Source organism: Choloepus didactylus, chromosome 6 (genome assembly GCF_015220235.1).
Source record: "Choloepus didactylus isolate mChoDid1 chromosome 6, mChoDid1.pri, whole genome shotgun sequence".
Classification (NCBI taxonomy): domain Eukaryota; kingdom Metazoa; phylum Chordata; class Mammalia; order Pilosa; family Megalonychidae; genus Choloepus; species Choloepus didactylus.
In genome coordinates, this window is record NC_051312.1 from 35514366 (window position 1) to 35537202 (window position 22837).

General features: G+C 39.6%; 1 protein-coding gene and 1 pseudogene across 1 annotated transcript in view; both read right to left on the reverse strand.

Annotated features, from left to right (window-relative positions):
- EXT2 (exostosin glycosyltransferase 2) overlaps window positions 1-11605 on the reverse strand; it is a 173127-nt gene extending 161522 nt beyond the window's left edge. Inside the window, exons 1-2 of the mRNA XM_037838816.1 lie at window positions 11443-11605; window positions 506-1071 (exon numbers count right to left, since the gene is read on the reverse strand). Of these exons, the coding sequence (XP_037694744.1) occupies window positions 506-1041 (536 nt within the window). The 5' untranslated portion in view covers window positions 1042-1071; window positions 11443-11605. The remainder of the gene's footprint in view (window positions 1-505; window positions 1072-11442) is intronic.
- Window positions 11606-20685: 9080 nt separating this feature from the next.
- On the reverse strand, window positions 20686-21661 carry LOC119538651 (annotated as a pseudogene).
- Between the last annotated feature and the right edge of the window lie 1176 nt (window positions 21662-22837).

Consider the following 22837-nt stretch of genomic DNA (forward strand, 5'->3'; position numbering starts at 1 on the left):
AAGGCAGCCACCAGAGTGTGTGCTGTGTGACATTCTTGACAAAACTGTATACGGGTGCATGTATATCTTTTTTATACAAAACTGACTGAAAGGTAACATCAAAATCTTAAGAGGCAGGATTATGTAATAAATCTTATATTCTTCTTTTTGCTTACCTTTATATTCCAGAGTTTCTAAACTGAATACATATTATATAACTGATAAAGGGAGAGGGGAAAAATACTCAGATTAAAAGGGAAAAGCATGGTAAGAAGAGCCATCCTTAGTTTTTAAACTCTCAGGGCTGGGAACCCACTGCAATAGCACCAAAGAGAGTGGAATGCTTCTCACTGCACAGAGACCAAATGCAAGAGCCGTTCATACACTCCCCTCCCTAGGAGAAAAGGGTTAGCAGGTGAAAGCCAGCTCAAGAGGAGAAGCATTTCCTAATTCTCCCCTTCCCCTTAGTTCCCTAAAGAACTATTCAAATATCTCTTGGGCTCTGGTCTGTAAAAGTGCTAGATACCTAGAGAGCTGGGCCAATGCTTGCGCTGTCTCCTTAATGCGGAGGGTGTGCTGGTTAAGCACATCGATGGACGGGACAAGCAGGCAGGCCCGACTGATGTCGTCAGTATAGTAGTCACTGTCTGAGATGGCTGTGAGCAGTTCGTTATACTCCCGGGAGATGGTGTTGCTGACTGGGACACCAAAGTCATCCACATACTTTTTCAGAGAATAAATATACACCTTGATTTTGTTCTTCGGGTTGAAGCCACAGCGGTAGACATCAAAACATGTGTGCATTCTGCAACTGAGATCCCCCCGCTCGGGGATGGGGCTGTCCGCTGGCAGCCGGACTACTGGCACGTCACGGACACTGCGCTTCTCTACATTCCAGTCATTTGAGGACTCGATGGAATGGGGCCAGAACTGAAACATGCCAGTGGCAATGAGGCCGAGGAGGACAATGGAGAAGAGGGTGATGTAGTAGATTCGGTGCTTGGTCTTCATCCTTGGGATGAGGGCAGGACCCCGGATATTGTACTTGACCGACGCACACATAATGACACAGGCAGCCTCTTCCTCACACTCCTAGTTACCAGGGAGAGAAATGAGAAAAATCAGGTATTTAGGGTGGCAGATGCCACTTGAAAGGACTGTCCACTTTTACTATACCTCTATCTTTCCCGTAAGTGGTTTAATAAAATAATACATGTGAATACATATGGTAAAAGACATAATGTATTTAACATAAAAATTAGTACACATAAGTACTTAAATATTAATATAATAAATGAAGACATAATAATATGTTATAATATACATTCACTTAAAGCATAAGATGGTAAATGTGGGGGGCCTGGAAAAGGGGGCCCTGACCAAGAACGAAAAATCAAAAGTAGAATAGATGAAGATAGTTTTTGTGGCACTTGCCTGACAAAAACTGATGCTTCATCTGGACAACTGATGGTTAGTTATTCTAAAATCTGTTTTTTACTCACTGAATTCATTTATTCATTCAAATCTTTATTGAGCACATACCACAAGCTATGTAAGAAACAAAGATGAAAGAAAAGACCCTACCTTAGAGGAACTTACAATCTAATGAGGAAGAGAAAACAAATAAAACTATAACAAAATGTAAAAATACCACTAGGAAAGAATCAACGAAAAACAGAAGTATTAGAGAAGAAGAGATTAATCTTTAAATAAAATACATGTTGAGCTTTTATCCTGAAGGTAATAGTTGGCATGTTTAGATGGAAGGAAGGAAGGAAGGAAGGAGGGAGGGCAGAAAGGGAGGAGGAAAGAAAAGAAGGGCCAATGTACTGGATCCATTTCCAAAGATGGACACCAGCGCTTCTTCCCATTAATAAATGTGCATGCCACTTTCCGATCAAACAGAGGAGTTCAATTTCCCTTCCCTTTGAATCATGATTAGACTCATGACTTGCTTTGACCAAAGGAATGTGGCAGAAGTGACATTCTGGGACTTTTAGGCCCAGAGATCCTGTAGCTTCTGCTTTGCCCCCTTGGAACCCAGTTGCTGTGCTACAAAGAAGCTGAGTTTCCAGGTGAAAGCAACCTTGTGAGAGATCCCAGTTGAAACCCTGTGGAACAGGGATAAGCCATCTCACCAAGCTCTGCATAAACTGCAGAATCATGAGCAAATAAACTGCTGCTGCTGCTGCTGCTGTTTTAACCCACTCAAGTTTTGGGGTGGTTTGTTATACAGCAACAGATAAATGAAACAGTCAATAAGCCTCATTTACCGATACATAAAGAAAATTTTGATTCTCAGCTGAAAATGTAGAATCCCCCTATAGATCACTGTTGAAGGTTCTTACCAAACAACCTCACTCCTGATACCCAGATACCATGTGGGGAGGGTGGAGCCTAGAGTGACTTTTCTATCATTTTAACCACCAACAGGATGTTCCCAGCCTGCCTCCACCCCCTACCACCTCGAGGGCCACCCTTTGGCTTCCTTGCCACTTCGTGTCACTCCTAGAGTGACACTGTTACTGTAACTAGCTACTCTGTATTCCGCCGGTCAAAGTTCCCATCTACAAAATGGTCTCGTTCTATTCCCTGATCTTTCAGAAAAGCCATTAAAAGAAAAGGAAGTAATGGAAAAGCTCATAGACTATCCTAGGGTTTAAGCATCCATTTTCACGTCAGCTAAACGGAGCTCTCCCCAGTCACTGCCCACACTGCAAAACCACTGCCTGCCTAGCAAGCTGGGTATTGCCAAGCCTTGAATGCTGGCTGCAATAGTCACCAGCTTATAGGGTAACACATGCTGAACAGTCATGAATGATTTTAACTTGTATCTCTCTGAGACTGAATTGGAATGTATCCATGAATTTGCTTGTTACAGACTAATGTATGCAAGTTCATACATTCTAAGCTTCAAGAGTATCATCTATGGGGTATAAATACATCAGCCATTCAGTACATGCTAATTGATTCTATGATTTCAGCAGGAGAGCTACTTTACTTTTCTATCATTCTAACCACCAACAGGATGTTCCCAGCCTGCCTCCACCCCCTACCACCTCGAGGGCCACCGTTTGGCTTCCTTGCCACTTCGTGTCGCTTCTAGAGCTCACAGATAGGAAGTCTGCACTGTCTGCAGAGGATAGCTGCACTGTCCTCTGTCCCATGTTAGAACGTCCCAACAAGCTCTCAAGCTCTATTTCTATTCTGAATTAGCAGTTCCCAGGTACCCAAAGGGTTAAAATCACATAGGGTTAGAAACACCAATTCCTTAACCCGTTTGGGGGTGGTTTTCATTCAGTAAGTCTAAAATCTGTCATTTTATTAAATTCCTCAGGTGTTAATTTTGTTTGTTTTGGTTTGAAGCCTTTACTGATAATTAGACAAACCACCTGTCAGTACAGTGGCTTTAGAACTGTTTTTTTTTTAATACAACCCACAGTAAGAAATACATTTTATACTGTGACCCAATACAGATAGCTACATGTACAAGTATGTGTATGGCTACATATATTTGAAATAAAAGTTTCACAAAATAATGCTTACCCTTAGTACATAGTACTAGCCATAGAACATGTGAAGAACACTATATTTTCCTATTCTATTATTCCATTCCTTTTCTGTAGATGCTGGTCATAACCTACTATATTGATTATACCACCCACTAATGGGTCACCCACAGTTTGAAAAATACTGTTTTTTTAATTACTTTATTTATCAAATTAAGAAAAAAATTTCCAAACAAAGCAAAGCAAAGCAACGGGAAAAACAAATATCCTGAAATAACTTCAGGAAAAACTTTTTCAAGAAAAATACCATTTTAACTATTATAATAAAACTGAGGTAAGGGAACAAGAATGGTATCCATACTATGAGCTGTACAAGTCTCTATGAGTAGCAGTTTAACTATAAAAAAGTCGTTATCTGGTGATGTAGCACAACATTGTAAATGTAATTAATGCTACTGTACTGTACACTTAAAAATGGTTAGAATGGTTAAAAAAAAAAAGACTATCACAGCAAAATAAATCCAAAAATAATCAAAGGAAAAAAGTAATAAATAAAAGCACAGAAATTAATTTAAAAAATAGAAAAGATCAACAAAGCTAAAAATTGCTTTAAAAAAAATAAAAGACTAATAATATTGATATTTGACATAACTCCAGTAAGGATGGTCAAGATAGAGAAAACAGGCACAAATATCTGGAACTCTAAATGTGGCATATGTTTTAAAGATAAAATGATGTTGATGAACTTATGCCAACACATTTGAAAACTTAAATGAAATGGAAAAATTCCTAAAAACATAATTTATCAAAAGCCTCCAGAAAAAAAATCACAAATCTGAATAGTTATAACCACTAAAGGAAGTGAATCAAAGGTTTAAAAATCTTCCCATAAAGAAAATTCCAGCCCGGAAGATTTTATCAAGTTTTTACCAAATTTTCATGGAACAACAATTTCAATTTTACACAATTTATCCCACAGTTCAGAAAAAGAAAGAATACTCCCCAGTTCATTTTAGGAGGCTAGTATATCCTTGACACCAAAACCCTAGAACAGTAGTTCTCAAAGTTGGATTTGGGGTTCTCAAGGGGTTCCCAAGACCCCATCAAAGGGTCTGAACTGTCTCAGTAAGATTGTTGTTATTTGTTTTTATCACTCTCATTTTCTCCCAAGTATACAACTATTCCAGAAGCTACACTGCAAAACTGAATGCAGTAGATATGACAATCCAGCTGTCTTCTGTTAAGTTTTCCCAGAAGTGATGAAAGACATTAATTCACAGATTCAAGATATTCAACAAACCAAAGCAGGATATACCCAAAGAAAACCCCACCTAGAGATATCAAAGTAAAATGCCAAAAAGAAAGCCAAAGAAAAATATTGAAAACAGCAGGAGGGGAGAAAATATATTCAAGGTAGATTAAAAAGCTGTATTTAAAAGGCAAAACTACAAAATACTTATAATAGAGAATACTATGACTTCAGAGCAGAGAATGAATTTTTAAACTAAATATCAAAAGTGCAAACCATAAAAAGATAAAATGATCAATGTTATAATTAAGGCTTCTGATCATTAAGACACAAGGAAGTAAAAAGACAAGCAATAAACCATAAGAAGATATTTGCAACACAGATAATCAATAAAGGACTAGAAACCAGAATAAAGAACTAAGAAAAGAACAAAACAAAGCAAACAAAAACAATAGAAAACTGCACAAAGGACTTGAACAGGAATTTCACAGAAGAGGAAACAAAAATGGCACACAAACATTTGAAAAGATGTTTAGTCTCATTATTACTGGTCAGGGAATGTAAAACCATAATGACATATCTCATACCCACCAGCATAGTCAAACAGCGCCAAGTGATAGTGGGCACGTGGGGCCAAAGGGACTCCCTAGTCGGAGTATGAATTGGCTCCAGAGTCCCAAGTAAACTCAGTAGAAGGACTAGAAACAAGAGGGAGCCAATCCCCCTGTGCTCGAGTTCTAGGCATCATATTTTGCTTCCTACCTTTTATAGTTTGGGTTCCCCAAAAAAGAACCAGAGACAAGGACTGGAGTGCAGATTGTTTACTTACTTGGGAGGTGATCTTAGAAAGACAGAGTGAGGGAGCAAGCATGCAAGTGAGACAGGGAACAAGGCAGAGCCAATAAAAAGTGTTAAGCTGGTTACTGCTGTCGGTAAAGGGGCTCCCTGAGATCCTCTCAAGAACCATGCAGGCTGCACTTTGTGCCTCACAAAGACATTTATCTGCAAACTCCTCTCCACCACTGGTTGAGGGTTACCTGGTACTAGCATCAGCTCAGACCCTGAACACAAAACCTTTGAACGGACTGGATATTATCCTTTCCTTGATATACAGTTATTCTGAGAAAGACTGCAATTCCCTTGAGGAAAGATTGGGGGAACATTTGCCTAAACTTGGAGGAGGGGGAGAGATGCAAGGTCCTTCCTCAAGGGGATCCAGCTTCCCTCTTAATCCACGGGATATGGGTCTGAGAACTGACTCACATCTGAAAATTAAGTGAGGGACTGTGATTTTCCATTGCAGTGGCTGACATAAGACTTTTACTTGCCAGCTCTTGATTTTTTTCTTGTTCTACAAGTCAAGCAATACCCTAGTCAGTGCCCTTACAGATTCAAGATATTCAACAAACCCCAGGCAGGATATACACAAAGAAAACTCCACCTAGAAATATCAAAGTAAAACTCTTGAAAGAAAGCCAAAGAAGAATATTAAAAGCAGCCAGTGGGGAGAAAATCTATTCACGGTAGATCAGTATCACAGTAGGTGAAGGTACCATGGCTTCAGCTCCAGCATTGATGCCCATTATGGGTAATGAGCCTACCTTGCCTCTGATGGCTAAGTGCCATCACCTGGCCTCTGCTTTTTTTGAAATTCTATCATCCTCATTGATAACTGGGAACCCGGTTCCATGGCAACATCTACAGTTAATCCTGGCCTATACAGGACAGTCAACGCTGGGCTTCTCAAAGATGTTGGTGCCCCCTCACTGGGCATTTCATATTACCATGAAGGGAGTGGGCCCTCCCAGGAAAACAGCTAGCTGGCAGGTCTCTGGCCTCAAGTGATAAATCTATTCTAAAATCTCCACCTCCCTGAACTTTCTGTTATCCTTCCTCAACACTCAACCAAGACAATTTTGGTATTTCCACCACATTTACTGCAGGCCGGGGTTTCTCAAACTTGGCACTACTGATATTTGGGGAAGGATAGTCCTTTTTGGTTAAGGGGCTGTTTGCACATTGTTGGAGGATTAGTAGTATCCCTGGCCTTTATCCACTAGATGCCAGAAGCAACCCCCAGTGTGACACCCAAAAACACATCCAGACAATGCCAAATAGACTCAGAGGCAGCAAAATCACTTCTGGTTGAGAATCTCTGATATAGGTCATTGACATGTCCAAGCTTTAAAGAGCCTGCTAAGCAGCATATTAGGATCACCTCCAGTTGTCCTTGATAGGTCATTAAGTCTTGAATCATGGGAGAATACTCCTGCCAATAAATTCTTCCCTATTCAGCTTTATAGTCCAAGGCCATCCAACCTTTTGGTCCAACAACCTAAAGATTCATTCGCTTATGTACCAGTTCCTACTAGTACATATTAACCCAATCCTACAACTTCTTCAGTACAAAAGCTATTTATTTCCCCAATAGCAGACTGTACTTCCCCTCTTAGGCTATGCTGAGATCATAGGTGAGGCGGAAGACAAGCCTCATCTTGCAAGGCACTGCCTGAGGGGGGTCTTTGCACAGTGTCCAGGTTAGGAGAGGCTGTTCTCCTTCACAAGAGAGAGAGGGGATGCTTCTACTGGCCTGGAGGATCAAAGAGAATCCCAGGGCTCAAAGTTCTCAGTGCCTCCACCCCAAGTCTCAGGATCCCACTTCTTCCATATCATGGCTCTGACTTTATCAGAGGCAAACTGTCAAGGCTGTGCATTCAACTTCCTTTGTAGTTCTACCATTATTATGATTAAATTCTGAGTCTGATCTCCAATACAGTCTGCCCTCCAGCTGGAAGAGGGCTCCCTCTATCTTTCACAGAGCCCTAAGTTGATATCCGGCTGATTTGAGCCTGGCATTCTCTTACCTCAAGGCTTCTAAGGGAGAAAAACAAAATTCAACCAACCCCTCCACTATCTTTCTCATAACCATTGTCCATATATTGCTCAAGTGCTAAAGCTGCTGTTTAAGCCAATGCTTTCTCTTCTACCTGAATTCCAACCCACAACTGGTAAGAGTCTTACAACTATGATATTACAGAGTACCAGGGGTTATAAACACTTCACTTACCACTAGCAAAGGGGTCCTTGCTGCCACTTGACTGGTGAGTGATTCCAATTCCACAATACTATTCTCAGGGTCTGCTTTCTAGGGCCACTTCTAATACCAACTGTCTTAGTTTGTGTTCTGCCGAACTCAGAGAAAAGGACTTGGATGTGGGTAGCTTATTAAGAAGGTAAAGCCAGAGTGAAGGGTACGGAGAGGAGACAGGGAAGGACACAAAGCCATTAGGGTGCATTACTGAGCTGATTACCACACTGAGCTGGCAACGGAGCTCATCCCTCTGAAGAATTATGCAGAACACACCTTAGAACAGTACCTTTAAAAGACAGGAAGCCATGGCATTCATCTGACAAAGCCCATCCCCCTCTGGAATGCCCCCAGAGATGTAAACTCTGTAAATTCTTCTGAAGTATGCCTACTCCGAGTTGGTGCACTCCACGCATATGACCAAAGTCTGAGGAATACAAACTGTGAGATTTGGCAAGCTCTTGAGCAGAACAGACACTCAAAGAAATGAGGGGGAAAAAAATCCTAAATGGAAAAGTGTGCAAAATGGAAAAAGAAACAGCCCCTTACTAAATGTAATGGTTAATATCAGCTAGGTTATGGCATCCAGTTGTTTGGTCAAGTAAGAAATGGACTTATTGTTACTGTGAGGGTATTTTGCAGATGAATTCACATCATTAGTTAGGTGGTTGCATCTACAGCTGACTGCATCTCAATCAACAAAGGAGATTGCCCTGAGCAATGAGGGGAGTTTCCTCATCCAATCAGTCTTAAAGTGAGAACTGAGGACTTCAGAAATCAGAAAGAATATCTGGCTTTTCTTCAGCCAGCCAGCTTCTTGCCTGCACCTTGACTGGAATTTTGGGCTTGTGGCCTGCCCCACAGAATTCAGAAGTGCCAGAATTCAGAACCACCTTTTTTGAAGTTTCCACCTTGTGGTCTGCCCTGCAGATTTCAGACTTGCCAATCCCCACGATCATGTGAGCCAATTCCTATGATAAATCTCATAACATACATATATACATATACACACACACATATATATGTATATGTGTGTGTGTATATATATATTCTATCAGTTTTCTTTTTCTGAAGAAACCTAATACACTGATACTTCACAGATAGAGAAACTTCTCTGTGAGCCACCATATCACCTTGTACATACTTCTGTTATAGCACTTACCACATAGTATTAGTAACTATCTCTGTGTAAGTATCTCTGTCTATCTCCTCTATTGGTTGTGATTTTTTTCTTGTAGTCAAGAAAAACGCAAGAATTTTTCATTTCTGCTTAGTATTTCCAGCATCTAATAGCATGTCTAGAACACATGTAATATAACCATGAATGTTTGCTGAATAAATAAATGTCTCTATCCTTTCCAACTCCACCAGTACACACACTGTTCAGAGTCCAAGTTTTGAGTTATTATATGGCAATGACCTATGATTATTTTCTTTCCTGTATTGGAATTTTCAAGGTGTGCAAAATGGCTAAATACTCTCAGAGACACTGATTTGTTCTGTACCCACCCCTGAAAACCCTCCTCTCCCACCACCCATTACACAAAAACACATCCAAAGCACACTATTACTCTACCCATCCCACTTTTAGAAATGTGTGCTAAACCTTCCCTCTTCCAGTCAAGGCTAACTGGCAGTGCTCATGACCCTGGGCACCTGATCTCACCGCTGTGAAACACAGAACCAGTCCTCCCAGATCACAGCTTTTCACACTCAAGTACAGAAAAAGTGATGCCTCCAAAACCATTATCCAAGGAAACAAGTCAAGACCCTTCCTTTCAAAGAGAAGCTTGCTACTACCAAAAGGTTAAAAGCCCCTAACACTGAGCTTTTCTGAGGAGGGCAGACTGAAAAGAATCTTCTACTACTACCTGGATGCAAACAAGAAATTCACAACAAAGCCCAACAAGATTCATTTTCCTTGAAACATATCAAACCTATCCCTCCAAAACACTGGAATTATCTGGCTAGCTGACAAGCATTGAGTCACTGGAAAAAATCTTTTAACCCCAATCTACTGCCAGGATGAGATGCTTTTTCTGTTCCTGGAATTTTTAATTTCTAAAATTTGCCTGAATAATCTTTCCCAGGTGCTTCAGGCTATATCCAATTCTCTTGGTCCAATGGTTCATGTCACAATCTCTTTGTCTTAACTTTTTTAGAGAAGCCCTTAAAGCTCAACTCTTGGGGCCACTGCTTCACTGGAACTTAATCCAATTGTTCCTAAAAACAAAGGCACCAAATATTAGCAAGAGCAGGAAAATCCATAATTTATTGCCCTTCCTAATAGAATTCTTTATAATTAAAGTTACTTCATGGTTAACCACTCCTAAAAATGGTTTCCAATAAAATCTTTGATTGTGGGAATTATAATTAATACAATTACTATAATTAAATAATAAATTTTACTGAACACTTATACATGTCAGGTTCTGTTGTAGGCACTTCATAAGTGTTAACTTATTTAATCTTCATAAGAGTGCATTGTGATAAAACGTTTATCCTCTTTTTACTGACTGAGAAAGAGCTAAGGAATTTGTCCAATGCTACAAAATTAGAAAATGCCAAAGCTAGCATTCAGAGGATGACAGCCTGTGACTCTGGAGCCTGAGCTATTAGCCACCATGCCATGCTGCCTCCCCTAATTACTTTTCAAAACCTAGATTAGACAGACCTTTTCATTCCTCAATTAGCAAAGCCAACACAGCTTGACAGAGGCAACTTTACCTATTCCAACCAGTACATGTGGTCAGGAGGCTTAAGTCAGGGGAAGTAAGGAAGGATGGAAACTGAATCATGTATTTTATTACCATGAATAGCCTTTGAACTCTGAAATTTACAAACCAAGTCCAGTTTCAGAACTTAGAGCACTTTAATTGATTTAGAAGAATTCAAATTAACGTATTTCTATTTCAAGACAGTATTTTCTGACAAATAAGTCAAGGACCCTTCCAGATTAGCCCTTCCCAATTAGGAGTTAAATGGACCAATTAATTAATCGAGTCTCAAAAGCTCCATATGCCTCTGAGCTTCAAGTCGATGTCCAGAGCTAAAATGCCTAAATTGCCACCGTTCTAGCTAGTAGTCTTCTCGAGTTGGGGCACTTTGTGCCAAGTCCTGCCCACGGCATCCTGGCACCACATGGGATGGCACACGCCACGGCACGGCCCACAGTCGCAAGAAATCCCCGTGGGAGGAAACTGATCCCCGAAGCTCGCAAGAAGGAGTGGCAGCGGGAAGAGAGAGGTCACCGCGGAGGGTGGTTCCTGCGGGGCAAAGAAGCTGCCAGGTCTCGGGAGAAATCAAAGGAGCGGACCGAGGGTAGGAGTGGACAAGGGAAACAAGTGGGAGCCAAAAAAATCGGGAAGAGCAGGCGGGCCAGGTGAAGGATGAGAGGCGCATGAGGAAATCACAGCGTTGCAAAAGTGGAAAGCAATTGTATGCGGCCCCAGGAGCGATGGCGATCGCCTCTCACAGCCCACGGGCCTCCACAGTCCCCGCCGCGCGCGGAACCTCCGCGCGACCCCCGATTCCCGGGCGGCTGCGGCCGGGGGAGGTCGGAGCCGGGACCTCTGGGCCCACCAGGCCGCACCGCTGCCCTTCCGCGCCGCGCTTACCTCGGCCACCGCTGCCTTCCGCTGCGCCCCGCGCTCGGTCACCGACTCATGCCGCAGGGCCCGCGCCACGGCCGCCCAAGTTGGATCGCGCTGCGTCCGCAGCCACCACGGCCAGCACCGGGTCTGCGCGAGCGACTGAGGAGCCAGGCGCGGACAACCGAGCTCGGAGGCATCTGACACCGAGTGCACTGCGCATGCGGAAGCGGACGAGGTTCCTGCCCCCTGCTGGACAGGAGGAGTCAGAGCACCGCTGCGGGGTTTCTCCCATGGCGGGCGCGGGAAGCGCAGACTCCACAGGGAATCTCGGTCAAAGATGATCAGTGTCACTCATAATTAAAGAAAATGCAAAACAAAGCAAAGAGATACGGCGCTTCACTTATAAACCTGACGGAAATGTAAAAGTTTTTATTATAATCAGTGCTGCTAAGCGTGCAACATTCCCGGAAGGCAATTTGATAACATCCCTCGAATGTAAAATACCGGTACCCTTCAACCAACACTCCCTCTCGATGGAGTTTACCGTATGGATATTTTCAACAATGTTATATCTTTATAAAAAATATTCATTACATCACTGTTTCTAGCAGCGAAAAACTGGAAACACCCACAATGGCTATAAATAAGTGAGTGGTTAAATAAATTATGGAACACGACTAGAGTGGAACTAATATGAGAATGCATATATGTTCGAATGGAAATATTGCAAGACATGTTAATATGAAAACACGGTCTCAAACAGAGGACAAGTATGATCCCTTTTATGTAAAATATATGTACAAAAACAGGAGAGAGAAAATATGCTTTTATTCAGATATATACATTTTTTTCTGGAAGGAATTCAAGAAGCAGTTGGCAGTTTTGCAGGAAGTAACAGTGGAAGATAAGATTGGGGGAGAGAGATTTTCTGTTTTCACTTTGTTTCCGTATTATTTATACGATCTAGCCTTATACATGTACAGTACATGTCAAAAGCAGTAACAGGAGTCTAACAAATTCAGTCCTACAAAATGCAGAGTGACGTTACTGAGAGGTTAATGAAATGATTCCACTGAGCCAGAACAGCAGGCTAACAGAGCGCTGGGTCTGGCTGCAGAACTCGAGAGCCATTCAGGCCGAGCTACAGCGCCATCTGGTGGGAGCAGTCACTTAACAGCTTAAATATTTGTGGGGGGTGATTCTGAGTTTCAAGTCCTGCCTCCCAAAGCTTCCGGCAGCATAGTAATTTCAGGAATCGTCTTGTTAATGACGGCTTGCCGCAGATTTGAGGAGCGTGAACTGAGGGTATTCTGGGTTTGGGGAAACCCACATTGTGCTGCCCCACATCCAAGACAGGGTTGCCCCGCCCTTTTCATCCACCATGCCCCACCACCCCAAATGACAGGAAACTCAGCACAGGTATATCCCTGAGAACTGGATGGGTGGAGAGCCGTGCCAATCCCAGTGGCATTATAGCCAAGTTCCTGTCATCCTTGGAAACATTTGTTAGATCTTTTCATAGGTCAACAGGAGTTATCTGAGAGTTTGTATCCCTTTTTTCTTTTCTCCTTTGTCCTTCTCTGGATTAAAACCAACAATATGTTTTTAATTAGTCATTTATTTCTTCAATAAATGAAAGCCTGCTATGTTAAGCCCTTGAGAAACACTGACTATCTTATTCACTTTTTATAACCCTAGACTTGCATAGTACCTGGCTTACAGTAAGTGCTCAATAAGAATTTGTTGAATGAATGAAGGGTGCCCAGACACTAGGGTGAAAAGTGCATAGAAGAATATAAAACAAAAAATGTCATGAACACATGCAGTAGCTGGATCAGACTAAGGAACATTCAGGCATGGGACCGAGTAAGGAGAGATGAAAGAAGTTCTGATGCTGGTTTACACATTGAGGCATTTGCTAAACTAGATATTCTTAAGCTTCTATTTTCCCAGCCTCACAGGGCTTAGGGACCAGAATACAAATCCCAGGGCTGTTCTAATGAGCAGAATCTAACCGGAAACTCTTCTCCAATACAGCTGGGATTCCAAAAAGCTAAACCCTCCATGTAAGAGGAAACTGGAAATAAACATCCACTCTCTACCTCCAGGGGACTTCAAGGAAACTTGTCTAAAACCTTGGTGCTAATGAAGGGGAAACTTAAGAAGTTGCAACCAAAAGCTGGCTCTCACCCAAATTTCCAGACTAAATCCACAGCAACTGCTGGCTCAAAAAAACTTAAGAGAATCCAGTTTATAGAGGGTTTTTTTTAGTGTCTCCAGATGCCTAGTAGAAACAAATACAAATACTCTCTTGAGCAACCCATCTTCATCCAATTCTTCATAGAATTCCAACAAATACATTTCCCAGAAAAATGAATAGCTCACAGTCAAAACCTGCTAAACCCATAATGCATGAGAGACACAATAAAGAACAGAAACAGATTGGCAAAGATGTCAAATACTGGAAATATACGCACACAAACAAACACATCCACAGAGCACCAATCAAACCCTCAGCAAGGTATTTTGTGGATATTGACAAAATGATTCTAAAACTTACATGGAAAGGCAAAAGACCCAGAAGAGGCAACACAATCCTGAAGAAGAACAAAGTCGGAAGACTGATGCTACTCACTTTCAAGACTTACGATAAACTACAGTGAACAAGACAGTTTGGTGTTAGTGAAAGAATTGACAAATAGATCAGTGGAACAGAATAGAGAGCCCAGTAACAGACCCACACTGATATATATATATATATATATATATATATATATATATATATATATATATATATATATATAATTTGTAACCAAATAAACCCCCTTTATAAAAGCCAATCCATTTCCGGTATTTTGCATAATGGCAGCATTATAATTTATACACACACACAAATTTAAAACAGAATATAAAATAATGTTTACTATGTTTACAAAATAAATAAAAGATAGCTTGAGTTATGAAGAATAATTTTCCGGAACTTCTACAAATAAAAAAATCTTAAAATTTAAAACTCAGGTAGATAAAATTAGTAACATATTAGACCTAGCTGAAGAGTTAAACAGGAAGACAGACCTAAAGAAATGGCCCAGAACATAGCACAGAGAGATAAAAAGAAGAAATGAAAACAAGTCAGAGACGTTGAGAAAGAGCAAGTTGGCCTAGCATACATTTGAGTTGTGGAGGAACAGGAGAGAGAGAATGGGGCAGAGCACTATATGATGGTTTAATAGTTGAGAACTTTCCAGAGTTTATGAAAGGCATAATCCACAGATTCAGGAAACCCAACATATCCAAAATAAGATAAAGAAATCAATATCCAGACATAAAATACTGAAACTTCAGAAAATCAGTGACAACAGATATCTTTTAAAGGCATTCAGAGAAAAAACAGATCATCTTTGAAGGAGCCACAATGCAACTGATAGCTGGTTAACTTCCCAACAGTAACAATGGGAGTCAGAAAATAACTTTTCATCTAGAATTCTTTACTGAGTGAAAACACTTTCAAAAATAAAGCAAAATAAAGACAACTTTCAGGCAAACAAAAACTGTTTGTCACTAGCAAACCCTCATCAAAGGACATTGAAAAACTATACTACTACACACAGAAGAAAAGTGTTCTCAAAGAGAAGTTGCAAGATGTATGAAAGAATGAGCAAAGAAGGCAATGAATATGTGGTAAATCTTAGCAAATGTTGCATGTATAAAACAAAAGAATAATCCTTGTGAAATTTAAAAATGTTAACAAAGTAGCTGATAAATTAAAGGGGATTGATGGACTAAAACTGTTCTAACATCCTTATGTTTTTTTGGAAGGAGGGTACTTAATTGTAGACTCTGATAAGTTATGTATGTGTGTTATAATTTCTCGTATAACAACTACAACAAAGAGAAACAGAACATGTAACATTATGTAGAGTAAATACAACATATGACAACACATATAGAGGGAAAAACAAGAAAAATTCAAAAGAAAGTAAGAAAGGGGAGAAAAATAAATAAGTGAGAAGAGAAAGACAACTAGACACGCTAGTGGGTATGAAGTGGTATCTCATTGTGGTTTGGATTTGCATTTCCCTGATGACTAAAGATGCTGAACATCTTTTCATGTGCTTATTGCCCATTAGTTCATCTCCCTCAGAGAAATGTTTATTCAGGTCTTTTGCCCATTTTAAGTTGGGTTTTTTGTCTTTTTATTATTGAGTTGTAACTGTTCTTTATATATTCTGAATACAAGTCCCTTAGCACATATATGATTTGCAAATATTTTCTCCCAGTCTATGGGGTATCTTTCCACTTTCTTGATGTTATTTTTTGCTGCACAAAGGTTTTCAGTCCAATTCAAATATACTTCTTTGTCACTTGTACTTTTGGTGTCAGATCTAAGAATCCTTTGCCAAATCTGAGGTCATGAGGTTTACCCCTATATATTCTTCTAATAATTTTATAATTTTACCTCTTAGAAGTTGCTCCATATTGAGTGAATTTTTGTATATGGTGTGAGGTAGGGGTCCAACTTCATTCCTTTGCCTGCCATTACCCAATTATCCCAGTACCATTTGTTGAAAAGATATTTTTTCCCCATGGAATGGCCTTATTTCTGGACTCTCAATTCTATTTCATTGATTTATATGTCTATCCTTGTGCCAGTAGCACACAATCTTGATTAGCTTTATAGTAAGTTTTGAGATCAGGAAGTGTGAGTCCTCTTACTTTGTTCTTTTTCTAGATTGTTTTGGCTATTCTGGTTCACTTGCAATCCCATATGAATTTTAGAATCAGCTTGTTGATTTCTACAAAAAAAGCCAGCTGGGGTTTTGATAGAGGTTGTGGTGAATCTGTAGATCAATTTTGGACATACCACTCTGTTTCAGTTTGCTAATGCTGCCATTATGCAAAATACCAGAAATGGATTGGCTTTTATAAAGGGGGTTTATTTGGTTACAAATTTACAGTCCTAAGGCCATAAAAGTATCCAAACTAAGGCATCAACAAGAGGATACCTTCACTGAAGAATGGCTAATGGCCATCAAGAACACCTCTGTCAGCTGGGAAGGCACGTGGCTGGCGTCTGCTGGTTCTTTGCTCCTGGGGTTGCATTGCTTTCAGCTTCTGATTCCAGTAGCTTTCTTTCTAAGTGTCTGGGAGTCCTCTCTTTGCTTCTCTGAGGCTTCATCGGTTAGGTTAGCATCTCCAAACGTCGTTCTGTCTACATCTCCAAGCATCTCTTAGCATCTTTGTCAGCTCCGAAGCATCTGGGTGTCCTGACTTAGCCTATCCCAGGGCATTTTTCATCCCTTTACTCTCTGTGTGAGCTCCCTTTAAAGGACTCCAGTAAACTAATCAAGACCCACCCTGAACTGGTGGGGTCAAATCTCCATGGAAACATTCAAACAAGAGGTCACACCCTAATCAAAAAGATTAATAAGTCTGCCCCCACAAGATTGCATTAAAGAATATGGCTTTAAGGGGACATAATATATTCAAACCAGCACACTCTCTCTTAACAATGTTAAGTCTTCTGATCCATGAACACAGGATTTTTTCTCATTTATTTAGATCTTCTTTAATTTCTTTCAACAATGCTTTGTACTTTTCAGAGTATAAAATTTGCACTTCTTTTAAGTTTATTCCAAAGTATTTTATTCTCTTTGATGCTGTTTTAAATGGAATTTTATTAAATTATTCATTGCAAGAGTATAGAAATACAATTGATTTTTGCATAGTTATCTTGTTTCCTGCAGTCTTGCTGAACTTGTTCATTAATTCTAATAGTTTTTTAGTGTTTTCCTTCAGATTTTCTCTATATAAGATCATATCGTCTGTGAATAGAGATAGTTTTACTTTTTCTTTTCCAATCGGGATTTCTTCTTCTTCTTTTTTTTTTTCCTTGCCTAATTGCCATGGCTAGAACCTCCAGTACAATGTTGAATAGAAATGGTGAAAGCAGTCATATTTGTCTTAGTGAGAAAGTATCCAGTATTTCACCATTAAGTATGAAGGGTTTTTCTTAGATGCTTTTTATGAGGTTGAGAAATTTCCCTCTATTTCTAGTTTATTGAGTGTTTTTATCATGACAGATTATTCAATTTTGTCAAGTGTTTTTTCTGAGTCTACTGAGATGATCATGTCATTTTTGTTTTTTATTCTATTGAGATGATGTATTATATTAATTGATTTTTGGAAGTAAAAACCAGTCTTGCATTCTTGGGATAAAGTCCATTTGGTCACAGGGTATAATTCTTTTAATATGTTACTGTATTCAGTTTGCAAGTATTTTGTTGGGGATTTTTTTGCATTTATATTCATAAGACATTGGTCTGTAATTTTCTTTTCTTGTCTGCTTTTGTCTGCTTTTGGTATCAGGGTAATACTGTCCACATTGAATGAATTGGAAAGAGTCCCCCCCCCCTTCTATTTTTTAAGAGAATTTGTCAAGAATTGGTATTAATTCTTCTTTAAATATTTGGTGGGAATACATGGTGAAGCCATCTGGACCTGGGTTTTTCTTTGTGGGTACTATTATTATTATTATCATTATCATTATTGATTCTATCTTTTCGTTTATTATAGGTCTATTCAGATTGTCTATTTTTTCTTGAGTCAGTCTTTGGTAGTTCATGTTTTTCTAGGAATTTGTCCAATTTATATAGTTTATCAATTTGTTCATGGTATTCCTTTATAATCCTTTTCTGTATAAAGAAATTTCTGTCTCTTCTTTTATTTCTTATTCAAGTAGTTTGAGTCTTCTCTCTTTTTTCTTCATCAATCTAGCTAAAAGTTTGCCAAATTTGTTGATTTTTACAAAGAACCAGCTATTGATTTCATTGATTTTCTAAAGTGCTTTTCTATTCTCTCTTTCATTAATTTCCACTATAATCTTATTATTTCCTTCCTTCTGTTTGCTTTAGTTTTTGTTTGATCTTTTTCCAATGTGTTAAGGTGGAAGGTTAGGTTATTGATTTGAGATGTCTCTTTTTTCTTAATTGTAGTGTTCAAATTTAAGGATGAGTTGACCAAGAAAATAATTGACCACTAGATGGTAGTAACACATAAGCTATTTATTGGAGGGGCCGCTTTGACAGGCTTGCAGTGGGAGGGTCAGCCCCTCACAGCAGAAACCTTCCACCAAAGGGGAAGCAGAACAAGGGAAAACTCAAAACTCCTAAGGAAGAGGGAAAGCAAGCAGGAGGAGGGGGCTTACAGGTCTAGGTGATGTCACATAATCACAATGTTGGGGAGCCTCCGGGCCAGAGAGCTCCAAGGGGGCTGAAGTGACGTGGAGCCTTGTAAATGTAATTTTATCTTGTCAATAGTGAGCAGATGTTGGGTGCAGTTTCACAGGCTATGAAAAGCAGGTTAACTCTAAATGGCTAAAAATGCTTATTTGGATTATTTTTAAAACAGCTGGATGTTTAAGAGATTGGTTTCAGCAGATTGTTGTTGTTTTAACAGACCAGGATGCTATGAAGAAGTAAACAACACAGGTAGCCACTACACAGAGGCCATCTTTAGCTCATTTATATAACATTGACATAGGCATTTACAGCTATAAATTTCCCTCTAATCATTGCTTTAGCTGCAACCCAGATATTTTACAATGTTTCATCTTCATTTTCATTCATCTCAAAGTATTTTCTGATTCCCTTTTGATTTCTTCTTTGATCCATTGGTAATTTAATTGTGTATTGCTTAATTTCCACATATTTTGAGTTTCCTAAATTTTTTCTGCTATGGATTTCTATTTTCATTCTACTGTGGTCAGAGAACATACTTTGTATTATTTTTATTCTTTTAAATATATTGATATTTGTTTTACAGCTGGTCTTTACTGGAGAATGTTCTATGTGCACTTGAAAAGAATGTGAATTCTGCTGTTGTTGAGTGTAGTGTTCTATAGATGTCTCAGGTCTAATTGACTCATAGTGTGGTTCAAGTTCTCTATTTCTTTGTTGGTTTTCTGTCTACTTATTCTATCCATTACTAAAAATGGGGTATTGGAGTGCCAGCAGTTATCGTTGAATTGTCTATTTCCCCTGCTTCATTTCTGTCAGTTTTTGCTCCATTTATTTTGGTGCTCTGTTATTATGCATCTATGTATTAGGTGCATGTATGTTTACAATTTTTGTATCTTCCTGATGAGTTGACTCTTTCATCATTATAAAATGCCCCTCTTTATCTCTAGGAATATTTTTTATTTTAAAGTCTATCTTATGTGATACTACTACAGCCACTCCAGCTTTCCTGTGGTGGTTGTTTGCACAATGTATCTTTTTCCATCCTGTTTGTAACTTTGAATTTAAGGTATGCCTCCTGTATAGAGCATGTAGTTTGATCTTTTTTTAAAATCCAGTCTGACAATCTCTGTCTCATGATTGATTATTTAATACATTTATGTTTTCATGTTATTTTTGATATGGTTGGATTAAGTCTGCCACTTTACTTTTTTCTATGTGCCTCATGTCTTTTTTTGTTCTTCTATTCTTCATTTACTTCTTTCTTTTGCATTAAGTGAATATTTTCTAATGGATCATTTAAATTTCTTTATGATTTTTTTCACTGTATTTTTTGAGTTAATATTTTAGTGGTTGTTCCAGTACTTACCAAATATATCTTAACTTATCAGAATCAACTTTGTTTAATTCTAGTGAGAGCTATAAATGTTACTCTTATATATCTCTATTACCCCCCCAGTAGTATTATTGATATATATATCTGTTAATATCACAAATCTAATAATACATTTTTATAATTATTACTTTACCATCTGTAATCATTTCTTTATCCCCATTCAGCTTTGCTCCCACCCACCTCTTGTACTGTCATTGGCAAATATATTACAGATATATTACATTTCTACATGTTATAGGCCCAACAATACTTTATTTACATATTACTTTTTTTTTAAAGGGTTCTGAATCTCTGATTTATTAGGTAGCATAGAAAGAACAGGTTTAGATTATAATACAAAAAGAGAACAAGCCGCTCATAAACAGCAACTGGGCTTGCTGGGGTGGGGTGAGGGTGGGGGGGTTGGAGGGAGTAGGGACACATAGCTCTTCCGAGTAGTGCACAAGAACACACAAGCTTCTAATCCTACAAACAACAAGCACTAGATGGCACACTGACCAGTTTCTTGCAAGACAGAAAACAGAGAAAACCACATCCTAAAAAACACATCCACAATGACTGTGACGCATCCCTTAGGAGTAAGCTCATTGGAAGTGAACAGCTTTCCACAGAGAAATCACCTTCATGAGGTGACTAGGTGGACTTGGGTTTTGTTTCTGCATCTGTCACTTGGAGAATGAAGATACCATCTTCAGGATGTTCAGTGTCATCCATTTCATACATATATGATGATGCTATTGAAGTACAGTCCCGTCATTGCTGAAGGCAAGTGAGGCGATGCTAGTGGGATACCGATGGAACTGGCACAGCCACATTTTGTTAAAGGGATCCCAAATATTTACAAACCTATCAGAACCACCTGTGGCAAATATATTGTGGATGTTATGAAACAAATGGCATTGACTGAGTAAATCTGCTCAATATTATTTTCCTTTAGTCTGTGACATTTGAAGGCATACTTCTTCCTCTGTACCTCAGGGCTTGGGTCCAAGTACTCAACCACCACCCGCCTTCAATAGAGCCTAACACGTATGCATATGGAGAAGGCCCGTATGCAGCAGGTCTGGTGCTTGAGGCTGGACTCTCGGCACTGCTGCATATAGCCCATGTTCCCAGAGTCCCAGACCAACACTCTGAGGCCCGCTGTCCCCACGATCAACCGGTCTCCAGACACCAAGAGAGTGTACACCTTTTCAGGCTGAGAGAAGGTTCTGGCATTACAAGGAGTTCTGGGATCCCACAATTTAACTGTCTGATCCCAGCTTCCAGTAACCATCACATTCACTTCCGGACAGTATTCAACACATCTGATAGGGGCATCATGGGTTCCAACTAGATTTTCTTGATCAGTGTTCAAATCATGCATTTTCAATTGATGATCTAATCCCCCACTCCAGGCATGTGTTGGATCATAGAACGCGCAGTCCAGGGCCGCGCTGGTGTGCTGGTACATGAGCCGCATGGAGTTGGCTGACACATCACACAGGTGCATGAATGTGCCCCAGGAGGAGACCAGCAGGAACTGGGAGGTGTTGGGGCTGAACTTCACCAAGGAGATGCCATCCTTGGGTGGCTGGTTCAGCTTGAACTCATTAGAGCTGGTCATCTTGAGCAGCTCTTGGAAGCAACATCTCCATGGGTCTCTGTTGCTCCCCACCGCCTTCTTACATCCCTCGGAGAACTCCTACATATTATTTTATGCATTTGATTTTTAAGTCAGTATTGTGGTTTGGTACTGCATGTACCCCCAGAAAATCATGTTCTTAAAGCTAATCGATTCTTGGGAGTGTGGACCTATTATAAGCAATATCTTTTTGATAAGGTTATTTCAGCTAAGGCCCGGGTGAGACGTAATCCTCTTGCTGGAGTCCTTTGTAAGAGAATGAAATTCAGACAAAGACAGAGAAAGTCACAGAAGCAAGCAGCTGAAATCAATGATACCCAGAAGAGAAGGGAGAGACCAGCAGATGCTGCCGTGTGCCTTGCCATATGACAGAGGAGTCCAGGATCATTGGCAGCTGGTTGTCATGAAGAAAGCATCATCTTGATGATGCCTTGACATGGACATTTCACAGCCCCAAAGCTGTAAGCTTGTAAACTAATAAATTCCCATAGTTAAAAGTCAACCCATTTTATGGTATCTGCTTTGAGCAACTTAGCAAACTAAAATATTCAGTTAAGAGAAGAAAGGAGGGAAAATATGCATTCATACTGTTTTGTATAATGACATAATTACCTTTACCAGTGCTTTTAGTTTCTTTGTGTGGATTTGAATTACCATCTGGGGTCACCTGCTTTCAGTCTGAAGGACTTCCATTAGTACTTCTTGTAAGGTAGATTTGCTGGCAACAAATTCTCTGTTTTTGTTTACTGGGAATGTATGTATTTCATATCCATTATTTAAAGATAGCTTTGTTGGATATAGCTTTCTTCATTGACAGTTTTTTCTTTGAACACTTTGACTGTGTTATACTACTGACTTCTGTGTTATACCACATGGTTTCATCTGAGAAGTCAGCCATTAATCTTATTGGGGTTGCCTTGTAAGTGATGACTCATTTTTCTTTTGCTGCGTTCAAGAGTTTCTCCTTGTCTTTGACTTTCAGCATTTTTGCTACGATGTGTATGTTTATGAATCTCTTTGTGTTTTTCTACTTGGATTTGCTGGGATTCTTGGATGGGTAGGTTTAGTGTTTTTCAATAAATTTGAGAAATTATTAGTCACTATTTCTTCAAATATTTTTTCTGCACCTTTCTCTCTCTTCTTTCCTCCTGGAATCCCATT